General features: G+C 47.8%; 8 protein-coding genes across 8 annotated transcripts; 3 read left to right on the top strand and 5 right to left on the bottom strand.

Annotated features, from left to right (window-relative positions):
* Positions 1-1,287: 1,287 nt before the first annotated feature.
* Positions 1,288-1,623, bottom strand: FMAN_07627 (uncharacterized protein; the record flags this gene model as incomplete). The annotated part of the gene is made up of 2 exons (XM_041831272.1): positions 1,288-1,370; positions 1,476-1,623. 2 exons carry the CDS (start codon positions 1,621-1,623, stop codon positions 1,288-1,290), a joined length of 231 nt encoding a protein of 76 aa, XP_041681853.1.
* Positions 1,624-11,376: 9,753 nt separating this feature from the next.
* FMAN_07628 (uncharacterized protein) lies at positions 11,377-12,111 on the bottom strand (the record flags this gene model as incomplete). Its single annotated transcript, XM_041831273.1, has 2 exons — positions 11,377-11,921; positions 11,970-12,111. 2 exons carry the CDS (start codon positions 12,109-12,111, stop codon positions 11,377-11,379), a joined length of 687 nt encoding a protein of 228 aa, XP_041681854.1.
* Positions 12,112-12,617: 506 nt separating this feature from the next.
* On the top strand, positions 12,618-14,060 carry FMAN_07629 (uncharacterized protein; the record flags this gene model as incomplete). The annotated part of the gene is made up of 1 exon (XM_041831275.1): positions 12,618-14,060. The coding sequence occupies one exon, from the start codon at positions 12,618-12,620 to the stop codon at positions 14,058-14,060; it is 1,443 nt and encodes a 480-aa protein (XP_041681855.1).
* Positions 14,061-14,255: 195 nt separating this feature from the next.
* Positions 14,256-15,137, bottom strand: FMAN_07630 (putative Autophagy protein 5; the record flags this gene model as incomplete). The annotated part of the gene is made up of 2 exons (XM_041831276.1): positions 14,256-14,714; positions 14,829-15,137. 2 exons carry the CDS (start codon positions 15,135-15,137, stop codon positions 14,256-14,258), a joined length of 768 nt encoding a protein of 255 aa, XP_041681856.1.
* Positions 15,138-16,568: 1,431 nt separating this feature from the next.
* Positions 16,569-17,150, top strand: FMAN_07631 (uncharacterized protein; the record flags this gene model as incomplete). Its single annotated transcript, XM_041831277.1, has 2 exons — positions 16,569-16,841; positions 16,914-17,150. The coding sequence occupies 2 exons, from the start codon at positions 16,569-16,571 to the stop codon at positions 17,148-17,150; spliced, it is 510 nt and encodes a 169-aa protein (XP_041681857.1).
* Positions 17,151-19,169: 2,019 nt separating this feature from the next.
* On the top strand, positions 19,170-20,306 carry FMAN_07632 (uncharacterized protein; the record flags this gene model as incomplete). Its single annotated transcript, XM_041831278.1, has 2 exons — positions 19,170-20,074; positions 20,150-20,306. 2 exons carry the CDS (start codon positions 19,170-19,172, stop codon positions 20,304-20,306), a joined length of 1,062 nt encoding a protein of 353 aa, XP_041681858.1.
* Positions 20,307-20,700: 394 nt separating this feature from the next.
* On the bottom strand, positions 20,701-21,818 carry FMAN_07633 (uncharacterized protein; the record flags this gene model as incomplete). Its single annotated transcript, XM_041831279.1, has 3 exons — positions 20,701-21,075; positions 21,118-21,404; positions 21,455-21,818. 3 exons carry the CDS (start codon positions 21,816-21,818, stop codon positions 20,701-20,703), a joined length of 1,026 nt encoding a protein of 341 aa, XP_041681859.1.
* A 1,186-nt stretch (positions 21,819-23,004) lies between these two features.
* On the bottom strand, positions 23,005-23,746 carry FMAN_07634 (uncharacterized protein; the record flags this gene model as incomplete). The annotated part of the gene is made up of 2 exons (XM_041831280.1): positions 23,005-23,377; positions 23,448-23,746. The coding sequence occupies 2 exons, from the start codon at positions 23,744-23,746 to the stop codon at positions 23,005-23,007; spliced, it is 672 nt and encodes a 223-aa protein (XP_041681860.1).
* Between the last annotated feature and the right edge of the window lie 102 nt (positions 23,747-23,848).

The raw sequence follows: 23,848 nt of genomic DNA on the forward strand, positions 1-23,848 counted from the left end.
CAACAAAGCGGGCGGAGGTGTTGCAGTCGCAAAATATGGATGATGTGAGAGCAGATCAAGCAGAAGCACGTAATGGCAAGAACAATGATAGTATGTGTCAGTAAAAGCAAAGAAGCGCGGTAGGCGAACGACTCAACACCGCAACTTTGCTGATACGGTACCCGCGCCGTACTATAATGGATGCTCACGGGTAGCGGACAAAGTGAGAAGTGAAAAATTCAGGACCTTAGGTAAAGTATCTGGCCATGCGACGGACCGCCCAAAAGGTACAAGCTTCAGACGGGAGATGATGGCTGGGTGGAGGTGAACGAGATTGTGGTGGTGCGCTGAGTTGAGTTACAGTGGAGGCCTCGTGGCCGCTGCGTGGGGCCCAACACCTCGGAGGCGTCTAGTAGCGCACGACGGATTTGCTCTACGCAGTGTCCGACTAGCCTGATTCTCACAAAGAGATTTTTTTTTTCTTTTCTGAAACTCCAGTGGACACTTTATTAGCTTGGAAAATCATACAGCTGACTTGACGGTAGGCTCCAGAGGCATTGAGGGCAAATCGCGTTGCACCTACATACGTAACTCCAGCTCGATTCAATCACAGTGACAGTGCACTCGACTCAAGATGTAACGACTCGCCAGTAATGCACAAAGGAACTCTCAGAGTCCCAACACGTCAGAGTTTAGGTTAAGAGTCCCATCCATTATTCCTGGGCTGAATCTCGGTTACTGGAATTCCATTCTCGGTACTAGAGTTCAGTGAAACGTCGAGCGAGAATTAGACGGATAAAGTAAGCTCAAGGTGCTACTGTTGGAGCTCCTGGTCATTCCCGACCAGCTGCAGATCATGGAGAAGAAGGTTTTGCCGGTCCTTGCCTACACATCACGGGCCGTTAGAAGAGGTGAAAGATAACGGAAATCTTGATACCCAACGCCAATGCTAGCCAATGCTGGCCAGCAGTGCCCGGACATGCCGTCTAAGTAAGTACTGAAAAAGGGAGCGGCTGGTCTAAGTGAACGCATGATGGACTATGGGTGTATAAGGTAAGGTAGAGAGTACTGTAAGGTATAGTACTCTGAGGGGTCAAAGTCCCTCAAGTACCTTGCGATAGGTACAGTACCACCAAGACCCTTGACGATCTTTGAAATTTCCTGCGTACCTTACCAGGTAGTCTATCCGTATTCTCGGTACATTCAAGCCCGACAAGTCTCAGATCGCTGTAGTTGTACACAATTGCGCTCTGGTAAATTGCTTCAGTACCTACCTACTACCTTCAAGATGGAGAATTCCCTCAATGCCTAAAGCTCGGGGTCGCTGTGCTCGACGAAGCGAAGGAATACGTAGGCATGTACAGCACGGACAATGATCACCATGACGGGACCTATGCACAATCATTGATCGCAATGCAACAAAAGTCACCAGCAGAGCAGCCCAGTTCAGCCACTGAACAGTGATATCCTGGCCCTCTTCCCTGCAGTGTACGTACCTCCTGCGGAGCAGTCTCTCGGCCACGTGAAAGGTCGCAGGTGACTCTTGTAGCGGGAGCAAGCATCGATATGACGACCAATGATTGGGGTTGCTTTATTCTTCTGAACATGTCGTAACGTCCCGTAGACGGACAGTTTCCGCCTCATGGAAGTGAGGGAGGTTGGCAGGGCACTCCAGAAGTGAAAGTCGCAAACAACCTTTGGCTAACATGGCAGGTGATTGTTTCCATCCATAAATATTACGTTGCTATTATCATCATCATCATCATCATCAATGCGAGGTAGATGAGGTTATCCTCGTTTTAAGCAGAGGCCACTTCTTGTCCAGTGCTTTCCCAACCGCCTCTCACAGACTCAGGTTATTAGCATCCTGTCCAAACCTGCCAGAAACGTCATTTCCTTCCTCTGTCGGACATTAAGTTGTTGACAAACAAACCAGGTCATAAGGAAATATCGACTAAGCAAGCACAAGCCACCTATCGTTCAGTAGGTAGTCACCTGCCGGCAGGTTGCAGCAAACAAGATCGTCGATTTTCGTAATAGAAATAAGACAATATAAAGTAAAAGGAATAATTATGAGACTTCCTGTATAAACTTGAGTCCAGCCTCCTTGTGTAAACAGGACGGCCTGACGGGCGACTTATTAGTGAACGTGATTGATTTATTGACAAGAAGCAAACACGGACGGATCACTTCTGGGGTACGGATACAGGTCAGCCAATCATTATGGTACCTACTGCATCAACAGCCACACGTTACAGCTTATGCTAGTCACTACCCATGGAAAGTCCTTGTCGATCATCTGTCTGTCACCAGTCTCGAATGCAGAATATTGTACCAACATCTTAGTCTTCGGGTCCAAGCTGTTATAGTAGATCTGACTCAATAAAAGGAGAGTCATAATATCAAAGCAGACTGTCCAGTCGTGCAGTGCAGGCTCTGTTTTCTATCTAGCACTCCGTACTGTTCTGTATAAATCGAAACTTCACTTCAGACGGGGTCGACCGTTGACCAACAGTCCATGCAGGTTACTGTACGTTTTGAGTTCGTGCTTCGAAGGAACACTTGGACCTTCACTGTCACAAGCTGTGTCATGATGACGATCTTCAGCAGGACGTGAAGCACTGCCGTGAGGAGAGTATATTCATACAACCCTGATGATCTTCCTCAAGTGCCGATAAGCAGAAACTTGAGCTGAAATAATGTAGTATAACCCGAATGTTCACAGCGTGTCTCATATGACGCTGTATAGGTATTTGGCGAGATTTGATGGACCTCCAAAGGACAGGCGCAGGCACGGCCCCAGGCGCTACAATTTGGATTGACCAGGGTCTTCTATTCTACTACCTCTTCTACGAGTCCTTCCAATATTGGACATGGTTTATTAGATACAGAATCCGCTCAACCCAGCCAGCCCGGGCCATCCTGCGGCTCCTGCGTCTCTTATTAATGAGATTCGCTGAGAGCTAACGTTTATTATGGAATCAGAATGTACCCAGGGCCAGGCGATGACACTGGATGGATCCCTTGAGCCTCGATGCAATCAGACAGATGCGAATTGGCCACTCTAGTGACAATCCAGAAGCTCCTTCGCCCAAGCCCACGCTTTGACCCGTCACACAGCGAGCGAGCAAACGTTTATATTAATCCGGCTACAGAGGTTGGGCCGAAAAGTCTTCACCCGATCGGCAACTACCCCTGCAAACCTTAATAGGGGATTACTACTAAATTTATTAATAATCTTCCTTAAGCGATTTTCTTACTATTTCCTTCCCTTTTAATACTAAAAAAATACTAATTAATAATATTACTACTTAGGCTTTAATAGTAATACTAAAAGTGCCTATTAAAAGAGAAAAAACCTCTTAAGAGATTAAGTTAATAATAGGAATTCCTAGATATATAGTTAACTTAATATATATTAAGGCAATTAGAAAAGGCTTTAAGCCTAATAAGTAGCCTCTATAGATTATTAACTCTTTAATTAAAAATAGAAAGTACTTAAGGTAGCCTTTAAAATATATAAAGGAAAATTAAGACCTAATTATTATTAAGGTTAATATAAATTAATTTAATAAGAAAAAGAATACTATTAATATTATTAGTAAACTTAACTCTTAAGGAATTAAAATCTTAAAGTTAATAGTAAAGAAAATCCTTAAAGCTATAAAATATAAAAAAATAAAGCTAATTAGAAAGCCTAAATTAACTATAGTAATAAAGAAAGAGTGACTTAACTAATATATTACTTACTGTAATTAGACCTTAAAAGATTAAAAGGTAGTAATTTAATTTAATAAGACTTTTATTATCTTTCTTTACTATTAAGGTAGTTATTATATCTAGAGGAAATCTAATAAGCGCTTTATATATAGCTATATTTATAAGTATTAAAAAGGCAGTATTAAATTTATATTTTAAGGCAGTTTTACCTATAATAAAAAGGGTCTTTTTTATTATTAAAGCGCTAAGACTTTAGTAAAAAAGAAAGAAACTACTATAGCTTTAGAGGCAATAAATAAAAAGCTTAAGCTAATTATAAAGGTATAATAAAAGCTTAAAAATAATATAAAAAAGTTAAAGCTTTATAACTTACCTAATTAATAGCCTATATAAAAATAAAAGAAAGAGATTAAAAAGTTTATAAAAGGCTTAAAAGAAGAAATTAATTAATAGTAATATTATTAAGTTATTCTTATTTTATTATTACTTCTTTTTATAAAGAAATATATAGAAAAGAGGCCTAATATAGTTATTTAAAAAGATTAAGCTCTTACTTATATTTATTATATATAGTAGACTTTATATAACTTATATAAAGTCTAGTGCCTTTTTTAGTATTTAAATTTACTTAATTTAAATATAATTAAGCTAGCTTAGCCTTATTTAAAGAGAGTAACTATAAAAAAAAGTGCCTTAAAAAATAGAAAGAAAGCTATTTATAAGTAAGAGGCTATATAGAATAACCTTCTGTAATTAAAGATTAAAAAGTAAATAGAGAGAATTCTTATATATATTAAAAAAGTTATAAAAGTAGAAGGTAGGAATAAATACTTAAAGGGCAGGGATTATCTACTATAAAAATAACTATTTTAAAGTATCGATACTTTTACCTTGCTTTTATTAATTTTAGTGTAGGTAAAGACTTTTTGGCCTAACCTCCGTAGATTTTTTTCAATTACCAGCCTGCCACTTTATTCCTGTTCTTGCTTCGCTTCCAAAGCCAAGCCACGAATGGAAGTCGAAGCACAATCCTCAGCTTCTATGCTCTCGTGCTGACCGACAAAGTGAGATAATGATGGGCTTGGGGTGACCTAAGTCGCCAGCTAATGCGCAACTAACAAGATTGACGCTCCTCTCGACGCATGAATACTTGGTCACGATGAAGCAATGGTCGTCACCGCTTCTTGCTTGTGCCCTTCACCTACCAGTATGTATGGTTGGATGGACGGATGGATGGATACGGTGAATCTCTTCCTCGGCCAGTGGACCCATCTATCGTCACAGGTAGATTTATACGCATGGAGCACGATGCACCCAAAATTGGCTTTCTCCGTAGGACCATACCTACATACATATACGTGATCATGCGTTATCTTGCCCTAATGTTCTTTCAATTTCAATCGTCCCCAAGTAGGGCATCCATGTGGCTGGACAAGCAGAGACTCAGGGCATATTCACATGGTTAATATCACTTACCTACTAATTCATGGACCATCTGTCCCCTAGCCACAAAAAAGCTTCTGGAACATCGGACTGTCTTATCTCCATCTACCAAGGCCCCATTAGCAACTGGGGACGGATGCACATAGTTCACTAATGGACCCTTCGCCGGCTGCCCGATACTACTGGAAAAGGCAATCAGTCTGTAGTGTGTAAGGGCAGTATCCATAGTTTCCTGCACATGAGGTGCATGAGGCTTGGTACAACTATTGCTAAGTTTTTGTGTGTTTCTTTTGGGACATCCCTGACTGTACACGGGTTCATCAAGGGAGGATAGGTTTTGTCGATGAACAGATACAGTATGTAGACTACATGTTACCGCCGGCTCAAAGGCGCGCTGGATCTGACTCGCCGAACGACTCAAGACCGCTTGCTCCGTAATAGCCTCGACCTGGCTGTCAAATCGGCCGAGGAGATCGCACGTATGTACATCTGGAGAGAATCATCCCACAGCCAAGTACTGATGTATCACTACCTGTACCTTGCATGGCACAGGGCCTGGGATTGATCCCCCCTGGATAGCAAAGCCCTTACTGTAACGTCGCCTACTGGCATTCATGGTACTTTCGTCAGTGAGCCTGTCGGACAAGCTGGTTGTACATAGCATCTGCGCTAGGTGGACATTCATGCCCAACATTTGCCTCTCGTCAAACAAGACACAAATTCGATATCGCACCAAAAAGGACATACATACATATGCTCAGGAACACTCCCGTCTCCATGCTTCCAAAACCCAATCATGGTCAGCATGGAGAAGGGTGTGGGCTTAGTTCAACTCGATGGAATACCTAGTTTTCTTGAACGCCACTACTACTCCGTATTATGTGTTACGATCCCTCTATTGAAATGTCACACCAGCTTTTCTGCCTGTCTTCGGTATATCATCCGCTTGGAATCCCCAATTGGTCCAGCGCTGCTTCTCAGGTATTAGATCAAGTTCATGTCACCGTCGAACCATTAGTCTAGAGATTTGATGTTCTTTACTGTGCTGCCTTTGTAGCATCGATCTCAATGTCAATTGCTTAAGGCTTGGGCGACGTCAGAGGGGTGTCAATAATCAGAATGATAGCCCACAGAGGAGCGAAGTACATACCTAAACTCATGTCACGATTAATTATTACTGGTTACCAAGGTTGCTGGCAATTTGCCATCAACCCAGTCGTTGGCGAGCTCAGGTGTCAAACCCTGGTTGAAAACGGTGGGAGATGACCTCCTCTCTTCAGAGCTTTCCAGATCGTCGGGACGACGCTAATGGATCAATAACTCCCTTGGGGTTCGTCTGGGAACGTTGGCGTCGCTGAATGCGACGTCATGTGTATGCGAATGCAGTGAAGCGATGCAGGGGGGATCGCTCCAGACATGGGTAACCGTACATAGGAGTGAGTCCCTACACTGCTGAGCGGACATGATTGTGAACTCATTAGTCAGTATGTCTAAACCAGTAACGTCTCTACTGTAGGGGACTCACTCTACCTTACTGTAAGGTTCGAGAGGCGGTGCGATACGGTACGGTACCATAGGCGCACGTAGTGGGTACAGTTACATATGTAGACGTACGTGGGTGTAGTCTAGAATGAGACAAGCCACCACACACCGACAAACCACGACGGGCACCGACAACATGGAACTGGGTCAAGCTGACCTCTCAGAGCCGTCACCGACTGCGCAGCAACAGGGGGTAGAAAACGACTGGAGGAAAAAGCAAAAAGACCACGGCAACGAGTCAGTCGCGGCTCGTCGGCGTCTCCAAGTGACCCGGAGGTTATTAAACACAACACAGTTCACAACTTGAAAGTTTAAGAGGCTCGGAGCCGCCTGCGGGCCGGTGCGGACGCGGAATCGGCTTCTTCACTTTCCGTCCGTACGCTACATAGTAGTAGACTGGCCTTGTTCACTTAAAGCCATCACATCGTGTCGTAGATACTCGCGGTGCAGTAATGGAGCAGCGCTAGAACAAAACAAGTGCAAGACGGTGATCCCCAGTCGTATTGGATCTAAAAGTATCCCCATAGGGGCAAATCTTTCTTCAGACGACGAGCCACGCACCACATTTACTTGTCTCTCTCCCTCTCTCTCTCTCCCTTACGCCAATCAGGATATGCTAGTCTAGCCGTTTCGTGAAGCTCGTTCATTTCTATGACAGAGTAACGTAGAGATACAGATTACAGATGATCCTCCGACAACTTAATGACACCTCGCTTATTCCTATGTGTTATTCTTGGTTGCCCTGAAACCTTCTTGGAGCTTCGCTGCCCTTGCTTGAAACTCAGCAAAGCAGGGGGCGGCCAATTCTTGAATCGAATCGAGACCCATTCAAGCCGCTGAAGGCTGAGACATTGCAGGTGCCGTGTCCATGTCGTCGGTGACAGTAGACGTACGTCGTCGCTTCAGCATGTCATTGTCTTCCTTGCTCGGCCGCCAGGCCCAAGATGGCTCCGCGCCGCGTGTGGGATTTACCAGTGTTCACCACTCAACACTCATCAATCACCAGTTGTTCCTCTTGGCTGGTAAATAAACCTGAATCGTTATTGGGGGTAACGTTGGGGGGCTTGTTTACAATGCGAGTTGTGTGTGGTCTCTTGGTGTTGGTGGCCCCCACAGTTTTCAAGTCTACGTTGTTACCCTACATTTCATGGCTACGACATAGGTTCGCAAACCCATACCTATTCCAGTGATAGCAGCTATTAGGCGCATTGCACCGTCTTTTCTTCGTTGTTCTAGAAGACGCACTTTTATTGTGACCTATCGACTTTGTTCAGCCACCCCGAATACACTCCTGGTATGTATTGACGCCTTCAGTTATCAGCCGGGCATCAAGACTAACTCCGTATAACCTAGCTTGTACATAGAATCATCACAGTTCGACGGTGATCCAGCTTCCATTATGATAACCCCTCAGATGCATCTGTCTAAGTAGGTATGGCAATAGCAACCCCAGTTCTCATGTAGCATTGATCTGGCTTACTCCAAGCGCTGAAACATCAATGGCTGAAATACACTTGCCTACCTAGGTCCCAGTATCTCAGCTACAGAATGTGTTCACAAGTTCACTACCCTACGCGATATGCAGGTCATCAATTACTAGTATATCAGTATAATACTAGGGCTGAGTTGCTTTCTATACAACCCAACGAGGTTATGTTATCGTGCGCCAATATGTAACCGGAGCTCCAAATCATGGTTGAAATGGAGCTCATAATCCGAAAGCGTGAACGGAGTTTCCTGTGCCGCCGGTAGATTTCCTTGCTAGGGACTCTCACCTGGAATCTAGTATCAATACTTGGATAAAGGCAAAACCATGTCTCAGAGTCAAATAAGACGAACCATGCCACTATAATAGACGGGTGCTATCAGTCCAGGTACCCGACGCCATGCTTATGGAGGGGGACAGATACTGGGACGCGGATCTCAATCGCCATATGCACTCTGGCTGAGGTACGATATTTCATACTATGTATGCTCCACGGTTGACTTGCAAGTATATGTATCATCACCCGCACCATGTTACTGCAAGTCACGAGAGACAATTTACACACCGATGCGGGGAAAGTATATCGTTGGCACCAGTCACAAAAGTTGCATAGCGGAGTACATTACTCCGTACATCGCGTTGTTATGATCAGCAACCACATGACCCTGAGATAATGCCTAACACGTGCAAACTGATGCCAGTAGAGGGCGCAATAGCGCGGGACGAGAGATTGATATCAGGCCATCTAGAAGGGTCCGAGCGGTGGACCAAGGTCAAGATCGTTCTATCAACCAAAACATATCAACACATGAGGGTAGACGCTCGCTGCTGAATCCTGATGTCTATACTTCAAGCGCAGATTTTGCAACGATGTGCTTCAGCGTGTGCGTCTCTGTGTGTTCGTGCTCAACAACGAAACAGATAGCAAGAGTAAGAGTAAGATGAGATGCCATATCAGTCCACACGGACCACGCGACGACGTAGCCAGGCCAAGGTTGCAGGGCCAGATTGATCGTATGCTACCTTACTTCGGCCGCCTTTTGTTTCCTGCCATTTAACTCGTCACAGCTATACGAAGTCCTGGCTATGATACCTGTACCACCCATTTCAGTGTCCGGAGCATGAGCGAACAGCTACAGCAGTGTTCATGGCATGGCTTACACACACACATACACACATACATACATACATGGTCAAGGATCTCGGGTGAGGTCGCGTGGCGCGCCAGCAGCCCACAACGCGGCTGTTTTCACCGTTTCTGGCTATGTCGCTGAACCTAGTGCCACGAACCGAGATTGAAGAGACCATGATGATATGATAGCGATAGCACTCTGTCGCAAGCCATTCGTGTGATCCGAACCATACTGAAAGCGACCTTCTGCTGATGGCCTCTAGATGATTCGTGTTTATCTTGTTGATGGGATTGAGGCTTGCTAGCTGATACACGCAGTGCACGCACCAGTTCCAGTTCCAGTTCCAGTTCCAGAGTCCTTAGCATCCAATACACAGGAAAAGAAAAACTTTATGCCGATCATGAGCTGGAGGGGTTGGGAAGTGTACAAGTACCTATGTAATAGCTTTTGAGGACCTTGGCCCAGAAGCTTTGCCGGGCGCATGAGCGTAAAATGAGCTGGTCTTTTGTTCACAACAGTGTATATCATCATGTCGAGATTGAGAAACATCATAGCCTCGCGAAACCTTCTCCGAGATAACCTGAGCAACTAGACTCGACCTCGACAGCCCTATGATATCGCTCCTTTGAGGTCAATTCTACATCATCATCGTCAAGCGTTGAAGTCGCCGATAAAAGGTCTGTGCTAGGTACTCTGAAAGCTGAGGCTTACTTCGTTCCACGTACCGTTCTTGGCCGAGGCGGAAGTAGATTGCCTCTTTTTGTTTCACGTTCAGGGTCAAGATGACCTGTCTCTTCGGTCTATAAGTTCAAGAGTTAATTTGGCTGTACTATGTACAACGACTGCGGCCGTTGAGTACAAGAACATCGTCACAAAGATGTCGTTGGCAGTCGGTCCTTTTGCTCTATTGATTTCAATTGGCGTTTGCGGCCGGAGGTTAGGAAACAATCGGTGACGACGAAGTGCTGGTACGTATGTCGAATTTCACGACAGGGATACTTTGTTCCAGTAATGCGAACGGATCGACGAGACATCTTGATAAGATTGACTGACTTCCATTTTCTGAAACGGAAATTTCGTTGCTGGGGGGCCAGTTCTGCCAGCGTGATGACTGCCAAGCTGTTCCACTGAGCTTCAGGCTGAACTGTAGGTCTGGGGATGGGCCGATGGATTCAGCATCTGGTAGATCTGGTATGAAAAAGGCAGCTTCATAAATAGGCAGCAATCAAAGAAACTGGAAGCTACAATCGCGTTACCCAAGAATCTGGTTCATGCCAGCAAGCCTAGTCAGGCTGGAACACGATAATGATTCTTTCATTTCGTAACTGACGGCTGAACCTGCAAGGCAAAGGTCGAAATAACGAATCTGCTCCTGATATCCATTTTTCTTCGGGGTTTCGCCTATCCTGGTCTGGGTGGCATAGTTGCGTGACAGTTGTGATCAAAGATTTCCTAATGTCACCCATGCGTCGTCTCGTACTTCAAGGCCATTTTGCCTCTTCAAACAAGGCCCCTTTGCACAAGTCGGTTCCTCGGCGCGAAGATGCGACTCGGGTGTATGATGATCCTGTTCGCGAAAGCTCATCGCCTTCCCAATGTGAGCTGTTGACGTTATCTTTTGTGTAACCAAACCGATGCTACCTGCCCATGCCGCCATAGTTACGCAGCTATAGGTAGGTGAGAAGGGAAGTTGATAGGCCAGCCCCATGTTTCGTGTCTTTGGCTGACAATTGACGCGAGGTATATGCCAGCTGCCGGTATAAGCAAGTATGAATACGCTATGTTTATTCCACCACTGAGGTTAAGTGATTGCAAAGTGCACGACTTTCCGGTTCGTTTGTCAGAGTTTTGGTAAAATCCAAGCTTCAAGCTCAGACTTGCAACGCCATCCATCCATATATGCCCGTTGTCTGGTGCAACAGGTGATACTATCTGAAAATGCGTTCCCTAACGGGGTTTGTCGTCCAGGCAAACTCCCCCCTTGGAGAGCTTGGACAAACATGGTATGCAAATGATGGCCCACACCGCCCCCTCAAGCTGTACAGTCGTTCAATGTTGGAGAATAACCCCGTGTCATTCAGCGTCACTTTCGGCGATCTTTCGCCGCTTAGGACGTCCCCGCAAGGAGATGTCATGATGCCCAACGAGCCGGGTCTCATCTTGGACTGGCTCGTATGCGTCGACAGGACCGTCATCTGCACCCTCAGTGAAGACTAGGTCGCCTCGTCGACCAAGGACCTCCTTGCCAGCTTCCTCTAGGAGGATACCAAATGCCAAGAGAGCTGTCTCATCCATGCTCCGTTCAGTAATGTTTCGGCTCTCCGGAGGTTGGCGCTCGCGGTTTCTGACGCTGTAGAAGGCACTGGTGTAAGCGTGAATGGCTTTGAGGAGGTCACTATCTGGCAGGACACCCTGTCCTCCACAGGGGAGGTCATTTTCATGAGCGTAATAGATGTCGTGCTCCAAGTAACGCACGGGTGCATCTTTCCGCCTGAATAGGATTTCGTCAGGAGCTAAAGGGATATCCTTTGTGGAGTATCTGATTGCCTTGGGGCGACGAGGTGTATACTGTAACTCTTCCGGTTCCATTACGGGACCTTGGTCATGTGAGACTTTGCCTGGGTTATGTGAGCTTCAAATCGGACGATCATAGGAGAGCTTAATACCCGCTACAGCATCATAGACAGTTGCATGTCTGCGTTTTGATCCCTTGCTGGGATCCTGCTCGGTAGCCACAGGATCTCGGTTGGAGGAGACGCCACTTTGATGTAAAGATGCTATACGTGAGTCGTTCTTTGAGATGTCCATGATGTGCAATGAAAAGCTAGGTTGGAGGTTGGAGGTTGATGTTTGATCTGTTGCTCTCTACTGTTTCAGGGTGAAAAAAATATCGAGATTCTCAGACACTCGAGATATGCGCACAGAAGCATTGTTTGTTGCGCAATGTCAAGGATGTTGAGTGAGGTACAATAGAAGATCAGAGCGGAATGGATAACGAGTTCGAAAGGTCAGGTACCTAGACAGTTTGATGCTTGTTGTCAATGTTAAGTTGAGGCTACCTACCTAATGAAGATGGAAAGTTTGGGTGGTCAATTGTGGGGTAGAGATAGGGTAGGTGCCTAAGTAGGTAGTAGCGAGTGGTCCCTTCAAACAAGCACGCCTTGCAGCTGACATCACCACCGGCTCCAGGCTGAAACCACATTCCACAAGCTGCAAGATTGAGATTACTGCCGTTGTTCAGTGCCTTACATTGTTTTGGTTTATAATTCAATTTGAAAATTGTCTTCAAACTGTCATTGCCCTGGCACAGATGAATGCAGTCCAACCTTCTCGCTCGTGAAACGGGCGATCTCCGCCATCAAGACTTTACTCGGTCCATCACTTCTGAACTCCTACGTTCTTTTGCGCCAGCTCCTCAGCACCGCTTCAATGGCGAGAGAACGTCCAGGCATAGCCCTACGGATGTAGGCGAGCGTGTGCACAATTTAAGAGCACATGGCGCAGGCGTTAACACACTCGCCCTTGAGAAGTTCGATGGACGTATCCTCCTCTCTGGGGGGGCCGAAGGAGGCATCAAGGTCTGGAATTTGGAAGACGCTGAAAACCCCAACAAGTTGCACACTTTCCGCCCCGTGAGCAGCATAGCCAGGTCCACGAGAGAGGGGTCTTCTCTTGGGCATAGTCATGGTGTCACTCACGTTGCCTTTTATCCTTTCGATCCGGATGCTTTTCTTTCAAGTTCTTACGACAAGAAGCTGAAGCTATGGGCGACTCAGCGTTGCACTCTATCGGCTACCTTTGACCTGAACGCAACTATCTATTCACACTCCACCAGCCCTGTAGCAGATCATCTTATTGTGGCGTGTGCCACGCAAAACCCAGCAGTTCGGCTGGTGGATTTGAAATCAGGGTCCGCTGTACAAGCTCTTGTAGCACATGGCGGCCCTGTTTTGTCAACTGCATGGAGTCCGCGCCACGAGCATGTTCTTGTCAGTGGCCACGCAGATGGGAAAGTCAGAATATGGGACATTCGTCGTTCTGGTGGTGTTGTGGCGCTGCTCGACCAGGAAGATTCATTGGGAATCGTTCACAAAATGAAACATCTCAGTGCCACAGGGATGGATTCCAGTCAGATCCCACACTTCCGTGCCTCGGCACAGGCGCACGATGATGCAGTAAATGGTTTGCAGTGGACCGACGATGGGAAATACATCATCTCAGCTGGTCTCGACCGTCGCATTCGTGTTTGGGACGCCGCCACGGGGGCTAATACTCTCGCCAGTTTTGGCTCTCTTATTCAGAATCAACACGCGAAGACAGCAAGTATTTTGGTTTCTCCGGCGCATCTCACAAGTGGCAATAGTCTTCTATTCTGGCCAAATGATCAGGAAATTCTTATCCTCGATCTTCATGATGGCCATATTGTGACACGGCTCCGGAGCCCGGGCGTGACGAACCCTATAAGGCCACGAGGGGGCGAGATGGGAAGAAACAGAATCACTAGTATAGTTTGGCGCGCATCAGGGGGGACGGGACGCCCAGTTGGTCCTATTATGGGTGGCGGCAACTCGGTTGGGGCCGTATATAGCTCCCACATGGATGGGAAAATTCGAGCTTGGGCACCCCAAATACCTGGACCTGAGGATGTCGCCGCGGAAGAAGAGATGCATGAGGAAGAGGAGGCTAAACAGAAGAAGAGAAAGGCTGTCGACGATGCATACAGAAGTCTTATGGGCAAGAAGATCACCTTTACGTAGTGTAGTTATCATGTCCGAGCCTGCGCCTCTGTGTGTTAGTAGATTTTCAAGTGCCCAAAATATGGTATCAAAGACGAAGTCTAACATGTCGCAAATACGGTTCTGGAAGCTAGTGATATACGCTGCAGAGCCAATGATAAGGACAGTCCCCAACGCCACTCATATGCCCTATTCGCTAAAGGAGCCCAGTATCCATCACAGCACAATAACAACCAGGCATATCCATCCGTCGGGGTATGAGGCTTCCCGCATCAGCTCCTCTAAGGGTGCATCAAATGGTACCCCAGCTCCGTGCATCACCACCTTGGCGAGAATAGGATCTCGGCTGCTTGGGAATAGCCCTGGCAACATCTCTTTGAGAGCCTGGCCCAGGATTTTAGGGCGGCGGTCTGAACCTGTCGCTGGGACAAGAGACTGGATGACTTTGAAGGTGGCCTGCTCGGAAGACGCTTGTGACGATGAGTCCGAGGCGGTGGTAGGGATGTAGACGCGAATGGGGACATGTTTGAGTGCTGTTGGTGCGTTGAGTAGATGGTTATTGATACGGTTGAAGGACGTTTGGTCATTGTCTATGACGGCGTTCCAAAGTTGGGTGGTGTTGTCTTTTGACATTTTCATGATTTGGTTTGCATTGCCATTGCGGATGAAGTCAGCCTTAGCGAGTCAGCTCTGCGTTATTGTGAGATGAGCAATTCCAGATTTCCGATGCGAACACACACCAAGAACATGTATTTGGCTGCAGGCTCTCGTGTAGCATATGAAACTCACCTCCTTCACGCAGTTGAGAAAAGTATCCGCAATATCCCAGCCCACTCCATCATTCACGGTCAACCTCCACGGCAGGCGGGGTTGATACAGGTCTACCAGCAATCCCACAGCCAGGTTCCTCAACTGTACATCTTCAAAGTGGAAACTGGAGCAGGGCGAGTTGAAGAAAACCGACAGTCTTGGGATGAGAAGAGCCAGGTAGCTGAAGCGCGGAATACTAGTGATGAAAGGCGTTGTCGGTGAGGCTGGATGGGTTATGTGCAGCGGAATCCGGGCGTTCCATAAAGCTTGTGGGATGGAAGAGGACATTATGACGAGAGCATGGTGAGGGGAGTGAGATGCTCGGTGAAAGTGTTGGTTTGGTGAGTCAAATCATAGTACCTGGCGGCGAGTCTGCGATGCTCGGTGCCTGCCTACCTACCTATGTGTAGGGTAGGACTCGCTCATGTGATTATTAAGCGGGCGACCTTATTAGTATGACACCTTTCAGTCACGTTGAATTGTGAATAACCTGCGCATGGGGGGGATCATGGCAAACGATCAATGGTGGCATTGTTTTCAAATAAAAACGGTTTGCAAGTTACTATAGTGGTTTGTATACCCTCAAGTCTAAAGCCTTCGTGATTGTTCTGGCTAAAATAGTTGTGAGGAATGCAGGCAAGCACATGACTGACGGTTAAATCTGGAACCAAAGTGAAACCTACTCTACAGTTTCGGTTCATGAGACATCCATCTGTCTCATTAAAGTGTGGGAGAGAACAAGAACAGCCAATGTATCCTCTCTCAGTGTCGCCTCATTATACAAGTTGGTTGTAAGCACACTGATTTCATTACATGGAGCATTGCCCAATCATGCTAGAAAACTACGAGCCTCATATCTGTCGTCACCCCATCACCAACGACGAAGCATTCGAAACGTCCAAGTACAGAAAACAGGCTTGTGGTTCCGTTCAAACAGCGTCACGTCGTATACAGCTTGTCTAGCTATGATAAGTCAAGGCGCTACCGATCAGCAACAGACTCTTGAAAGTTATGATCGTTTCGTCAGCCTAGAGGTTGCATGGGGTTAGGCAACGTCAAGGTTCTACTGAATCACCAAATTCTGGTTTATTCGTGAGGTCGTCACGAAATAAGAGCCTTGGACGATGCAAGCGGCTCAAGGGTAGCCCTCTTGGCATGATGCGTGGCACGATTGGCGGCATCTCGGCACCTGAAGCTATGATTTCTTCCAAGACTCAGAAGCTCAGTAATTGCCCAGTCGGGCTGAAAAAAAAAAAGGAAAAAAAAAGGGCCTTGGCCTGCGACATCATTTTTGTTTCAGAACAGAGAAGTGGTCCTTGTCGGGCTGCGATACAAGGTGAGGACTGTCGAACGGCAGATGTTCACACTCACCACACCTTAGCTGAAGCCTGGTCCGCATGACCTCATCTGGCAACTCGTTGTGCTGGTGACCTGTTATGAGCCACGGTAGACGTGTCAAAGAGCTTCAGAGCCAAGGAAACGGTCTCAAACAGGCTTCATTGGATTTAATTTTCTGTCGAGGGAGGGGCGTCATCGTCATGTGGTAGAGAGACCCGTGAGTTGTATTGCTGAATTGCTAGATATCTAGTATCTAGATAAATAAGGAGCCTCGTCCCAAGGCTGCTGCTTGTGAGGAGAATACAGATAGAACAGCATAAACCTCAACTTCGAGCAGAGTATTACAACCCTTCTACATCAAACCCCTCCTACAAAGTAGCCATGGCTCTCGATCGTGTCGTCAGCTTGATTCTGCGTGCTGCAGAGCTGGTATTTGCAGCCATCGTTGCAGGCGTCAATGGCGAATACCTGCACAATGCCCGCGGCGCAAGCTCATGGCAGCTCGGCCGGTTCATCTACACTGAAGTCGTTGCCGCGCTGGGAATATTGTTCTCTCTGCTGCTCCTCATTCCATTCTCGAGCACTTTTGTTCACTGGCCTCTGGACATCTTCATGTCCATCAACTGGTGGATCGTCTTTGGTCTGCTCGTCGATGTAAGTCACAGCCTTGTTTGATACTCTACTCTACTCTCGGTAGTTGTACATGCACTAACGGCACTCAAAAAGCTCATTGGAAACTCTTGCGGCCGTGTATTTGACTGGGACAATGTGCATCCAGTTCACGGAGATCAGTGTGGGAAGACCAAGGCCGTGATCGCCTTTAGCTTCCTGTCGGCACTTCTCTGGCTTGTTTCGGCTCTCGTGGGCTTCTTCTGGGTGCGCCGACGTGAGCGTACCGTTGCCCGTGCTGAGGCGGCTCACCATAACCGCCGCCGGGGCCCCTGGTTCCGCAGCCGTGTCTAAGGGCAGATGCAGTTAGGTGTGAAGCACACCAGCTGTGCTGAAGAACCTCCGGGAGGGTAGGGTTACTGGCTACTGCTAGTGAGGCAGAGCAAGATATCAGTTGGCGATTTGTTGGCCTTGGTGACATGATTGGATTGCGTGGAACATTCCGAAATGCCGTGTCGGGTGGGAACTAATACGTGAGATGGGTGGATGATTTCCTTGTTTTTCTTTTTGTTGTTGTTTGAGTTGGAACTTGGCGTTGGACAAGGCAAAGTAAGCAATGTGAAGCTGAGCGGATCTGGATACCCTTTGATACGATTGATGGCCACAACAAGTCCATACTGTGCTCACTTATTACTTAGGTACTGACTGAAATTAATTAATGTATACTTTGCTGCTATCTTTGTCTCGTCTATGTACTAGTCGATCAACGTGGGTACATTTGGTATTGTAGTGGATGAGACTGCAATAATTGGATGCTTTTGATGTATTTCGACGTCATTTGTACGAATGCAAAGAAGATTTCAAATATGGATCAATGGAGAACAGTGTCATGATCTGCAACTAAAAATGGACGATGGAATCTGATTTGAAGTCCCTGATGTCTGTTATCCATATTGTACGCGCAGCACAGTATACGGCACCTACCATACAGTCCATACATGGGATGGGTGAGATTTGGTCACAAGCCTCTTCTTACCCGTTTGATCATCCTCTGGCCGACCTGATTATCACGCAGGAGACGTGCCTAACCGCGTCAACTGTTACTGTCCGTCTTGTTTCCATGATCATCGAGATCTACGACCAGAAATAACCCTAGTCCCGTCCTAGGCACAGGGGCAGGGTACGAGGTTGACTACAAGCCGCACTGCCAGAACACATGTCTATCGGAAAACTGGCGAACAGGAACAAAAGCCACCATGGCAAGCAAGCATCCCGCATAACAGAGCTTCCTTCGTCTGCACGACTCAGCGCTGGATATTCCCGTCGCTGTGGGACCTCGTGATCCTGGTTTTAGCCGTGTCACAGAGGTTCTAGAGCGGCCTTGGCCAGAAAGAAAGCTCTTGGCCCAGCGGATTCAAGGCCCGGAGAGGCATCAATGCTGTCATAAGTCGATTTCTTTGTCTCGTTGGACCGGAAAAACGGCCTTTCTCTTGGCGTCATTTTGCTCAAGGTAAGGTAGGTAGTAGGTTGCCTTGGTGGCTAGTGGGACCAGCTGCCAACTTTGAACCTGTGAGCGCGGGGTAGCTTGGTTTGAGAGCTGGGGGTGGCCTGTCTGGACAAAAAACACCAGAGCTCGCTTCCACCGTGAACCGCGCTAAAAGTGTCGCTAGATCTCGCCGTTTTCTGTCACCTTCCGGGGTAGCTGACGCCACGCATCACAGCCATGATACACGCCACACGCCACAGGCTCTAGCTTTGCATCATCTTCTTGTAGATCTCACTTTCAAGCCACGGAGCCCCTTCGTCATTCCCTTTTCACATCCCGTCTCCTGCTCCACAACATGAGCTTGGCGCATTGGAAGAGCAGGAAATCCGATGTTCGATGCTTGTTACGTTTGTTGCTTTCCTAGCTTTCTTCCTCTGGTGCTTCTGCCCTACGAGTCGTCAACGTCATATCTCGCGTGGCATGACGTTAGATTGTCCCTGCAAACAAGCCTTCACCAATCGTCGCCAAGCTCAGGGCTAGACTCCTCCAAAGATCGGAGTAAATGCTATGACGCAGAATGAGGTCGGTGGAGGGGTGAAGCGAGAGAGGAGAGAGGAACGACGAGACAGGCCGAGCGAGATCTGAGGATCGAAAGAGTTTGGGCCTGCCAGGTTTGCTGAGGATGGCATCGAGATTGAGGCTCCCGGGATGACAATCTTCAACTATATAAGATTCACCGGATCTCTCCTCGAAACTATCTTTTCTTCTCATCATCAAACAACAGCATTCAAAGATACCCAAAGCATCTTCACTCTGACTCAACTTCCACACACCATCTTCAAGATACCCAATCACTTCAGAACAACTACTTAAAAACTACATTCATCATGTCTGGTCTCATCAACAAAGTCAAGGACGCTATCCATTCCGACAAGGACAAGTCCCACGAGCACCCTGCTGGAGACCATCGTGCGAACCATGGCACTACAACCGCTGGTGGCCTGGGATCTTCCACCCACAACACTGGCACAGCTGGTGGCTTGACTGGAGGCTCTACCTACTCTGAGAACATGCCTGGTCACACCACCGGACGCACTGAGAACCTGCCTGGCCATACCACTGCTGGCGGCCTTGGCTCTCATTCTTCAGGGCTTCCCGAAGGCACCGCGGGACCACACGGAAGCCGCCTTGCCAATGCGGCTGACCCAAAGGTGGACAGCGATCTTGACGGTTCACGACGTGTTGGTGGTTCCAACACTTATGGACAGACTGCTACTGGAACTTCGGGTCTTTCAAGCCACGGCGCAGGTGCTCATGGTGGCATTGGTGGTACATCTGCTGGTTACAGCACTGGTCCTGGTAACACTGCTGGACCCCATTCCAGTGATATGGCCAACAAGCTTGATCCGAAGGTGGATAGTGATCTTGACGGATCTCGACGACTTGGCGGTTCCAACACCCACGGCCACCAGGGCGGTCTCGGCGGCAGCACTGGCACTTATGGCCAGACAACTACTGGCACTTCAGGCTTCTCCAGCCACGGTGCTGGCGCTCACGGCCCCACTGGCACTCACACCGGCACTCACACCGGCACCCACACTGGCACCCACACCGGCTTGGGCGGAACTGGCTCTACCGGTACATACGGTTCTACCGCCGGCACCGGCCCTGGTCCTGCTCCGAAAACCGCGGGACCACATTCTAGCGACATGGCCAACAAACTTGATCCTCGTGTGGATAGCGACCTTGACGGTAGCAAAACAGTTGGCCAGGAGAAGACTTTCCAGCAGTCGTAAGTCTTTCCAGCGACCTGTCCCGGTACCCCCTGCAACGACTCCTTTTTTTTGACACCAATTTTCTCCAACAGCAACAACTTCGCCGGCCGGGATCCCACCGATGCTACACAGGTTCCTCCTTCTGTCCTGCAAAAGCATGTTCCCACTGAGATCGCTCATGATGATCCTCACAGCGATCATAGCCGACGGCACAGCAGCACTCACCAGGAGACTCACCGGGGTCTGTAAATAGGAACTGAGGGCTTAATGATGATTTATGGATATGTATAGCAGCATTTCTTTAATGAAATATTAATGAATTATCTTGCGTGACAAATATGATCGTGTGTATCTTGCAGTATCCGAGTGATGTGTTTGGGTTACGTGGCGCATACAATCAACGAGGTAAACAGAATTGCCGATATGAAATCGGACAACAAGTTGAGTATTTTTTAACATGTGAATGGTGGAAAAGAATAGCTAACGCTTTGTAAAATCAACGCATACTTAAATTTAACCATTTGGACTACATCTTCTAAACCATACAGAATCTTTGCTTTCTTCGACAGTGTATATATTCACTATGAAAGATCTTTAATAGTCCCCCTGCCGATGTTATCAGAACCGCTCACTGAGTCGCATATTACGCTGATCCTGAATTGTCAAAAGCACGTCCGATGTCGGATCTAGTGCCACATTCTTCATGGAAGCCAAGTATCGCGATCGCCTCGCCCCTGATAGCACCCTCACAGTTTGAGTCAGGGTAGGAGCTTCTCGTCACCCCCTGCTTCTCGTCACCTAGAGATAGTATGGAGAATGGTAAAAATAAGATGCCATAAACTTCAAGATCATCGTCCTGTGGTTCCCACGAAGAGAAGATATCCGGCCAGACCACAGCTAGGATAGGTGTATCAAGAAGTGCGAGTGCACGATTATCAACCATCTCTTGCTCTTCGGCGGCGGCACCAGCTAGCAAGGCAACAGTGCGATGCTCGGCACCCATGAAGTAGGTCGAGGCCTTGTTGGGACCGGGTCACTCGTCAGGGTCGATCCCACCCACGTTCTTGTATGTCAGGTCCCGATAACCGAAACGCGTATCCACGAGGTAATCTGCGTATGGGTTCTTGAACTGATTGAGATTGGCAAGAATATCGGGCCAAGTGCGATTGAATGTTACTTCCTGGAAGAACCATGCCTTAAGGAGCCCCATGCTTTTCTTGAGCTGGCTACTCACAGCAAAAGTGATGTTGTGCGTGGTAGAAGGGTACCGTTTGATGTTGCGCTTGAACTCCAAGCTATCGATGACAAAGAGCTTTGACCAGTCAACATCGATCCGAAGACTGCGCACTTTCTCGGCTATCAAGTGGATGTGGTTGGCAAATTCTTCAGCTTTTCACCAAGAGTATCGAAATCCTTGACATGGTTCGCGAACTCTGAGATGTCCATAGCATTCAACATGCAGAAGTGTGCGAGAGAGTTAATGTCATCCGCATCGATGCTGTTGAGGGGGATCGCAGCAACAATGTAGTCAAGAGGGACGATCAGGTCCATGAAAGGCACAGATCGACGACCATGGCGGATGGTGAACTTGAAATGCGTGTGTGGCTGACGATAATTTCCGACTGTGATATCAAGATGCACAACTAGGCCAGCACAAGGTCCGACACCAAAGCGTGCGACGGTACCAGCATGGAAGCCAGGGAGGAGCTGGCCATGAACACTGAGGAGAAGATGGAACCAGCCAGTGGCTTGAGCCTTCATGCTGAACGTGGTTTCGTTGTTTCTTGTTCTCGGTCAACCGGCCGATATCAAGTCCATGCAGGGCAGGTCTGAGAGGCTTTTCGAAGGATGGGTGTTCCATGAGCACAGCACATACAGACATACGTCGCTTGCAGCCAGTCTGTGGAACTCGAATTTTTTGACGTGCGTCTTTGACAATCTGCACAATCAGATCTCCGATCTTTTTGGCGCTCAACACACAGTTTTTTGTGAGTTGTATATATTGAAGCTTGGACGGCGGCAATGATCCATGAGATCGTCTCTCATAATTGCCTGGAGACACGCGGCTTTCATCTCCGGATCCTCGGGAGGAGGGGGATAGTGATACATCGGAACATCGCGAGAGAATCACGAGCGGTTGACATCAGATGCTGAAGCAGAGTAAAACAGAGTGGTTATAGAGTGATTATAGAGTAAAGCAGAGTGATAGTGATGCACAGTAAAGATTTGCGTTGTGAAATTATATATAAACGCGAGCGATGATGATGCGCGGGTGAGGAGAAGAGGAGAGGCGAAGAAGCAAGAGGAACGCGGTTTTAAACAACGCGGTGCTCAGGCAACGTGAAGGTGAGAGAATGCTGAAGGCTTCGGTGTGTGACACTGTTGGGCAGCTGGCGGCTGTTAGCAGGTGTATAAAAAAATCCGGCCGTCAACCCCTGAGGACTTCCTCAGGGGAGGGTGTAATTGACGACCGGCGAGGAACTCTCATACATCACATCCGAATGCACGCACTGGTTATCGTAATATGGCATCTTAAGGCGTTTTGGGGTGCTGCGTTGCTTTGGCGAAGCTATTCGAACATTGTGTCTCTGCTTCGTCCAGTCTCGGCATCTGACGTACTGTATGTTCCTGATGGAAATGATGGGGGATGGCGGTGCATGCTTGGTTCGGATACAGCTGCTGCTCAGTTTATTCCTCCAGAAAAAAGGAATTGAAAATGAGAGAAAGCAGTACCGCTGTAGATTATATATAGGGGTTTGGCTCGAATTTGACAAAAGAGAAATATGTGACCTTGCAGTACCTAGATAGGATCAGATGTGTGAGGAAAGATTACCCGGGTGGTAAACTGCGGGAGCATAAGTTTATCATAAGACTCATCATAAGTTCATTATAGGTTTATGATAAGTTTATGATAAGTTTATCCTAAGGCTCATCCTAAGACTCACCCTTAGCGAAAGCATTTGCCCCGACCGACGTTGGGGTTGTGGTGCTCAACAACGATGTGACGAGGGCTCGAACATTGTCTCCAATCCCAAAGATTGGAGGTCTCGCTGTGACCGGTCAACAGATTTCGGAAATTGGTGGGGGGGAATGGTCGGCAGACAACCAAAACTTGCTCTTTGTAGGTTTGCTCGGAGCGGTCTTGAATCGGCGATGCGAAGATGGACATTGAGGCAGGCCGATTCTCATCAATCATAACCGCGGGCTGGAGTGGGAGGCGGCCTTCATGTTCGCTCCAGAGTTTGGGACCGAAAGAAAGTCCATACCCGTCATATTGGATGAGCCGCTCCCCTGAGAAATTGCCATAATCTGGGTATAGTCTGGGCTATCGACAATAGACCGAAGGCCATCAATTGAGTTTGGTGTGGCATTCTTTCGATTAGAGCGTACAACCCACACTCGAGGTCACGGCGACTCCCGGTCGGAAGGACGCGGTAGCTCGACGGCAGAGTGGTGTCATCACAGATGTCAAATGAATGAGCGCTAGTGATGTGATCCTGTTCAAGTTTATCAGCACCAGGACCAACAGCCAGGTGAGAGACAGCTGAACAGAAGGAAGCTTCTGAGCACGTGTCGTCATCATCGACGTCCAACCAGCCAGTGGACTCAGGCTTATCGGAGGTGACAGACTCAGGCTTGTCGGAGGTAACAGGATCAGACTCAACAGCAAACAGTGAGCTTGGGTTCATGCTGCCGAGTCTCGCCAACACCGCCAGAAACGATAGCAGTTACGAGCTTCATGGCAGTGGTAGTCTTTCCTGAGTCAGGACCACCAGTGACAAACGCATAGG

The sequence above is a fragment of the Fusarium mangiferae genome (genome assembly GCF_900044065.1).
Source record: "Fusarium mangiferae strain MRC7560 genome assembly, contig: FMAN_scaffold005, whole genome shotgun sequence".
In the NCBI taxonomy this organism is placed as follows: domain Eukaryota; kingdom Fungi; phylum Ascomycota; class Sordariomycetes; order Hypocreales; family Nectriaceae; genus Fusarium; species Fusarium mangiferae.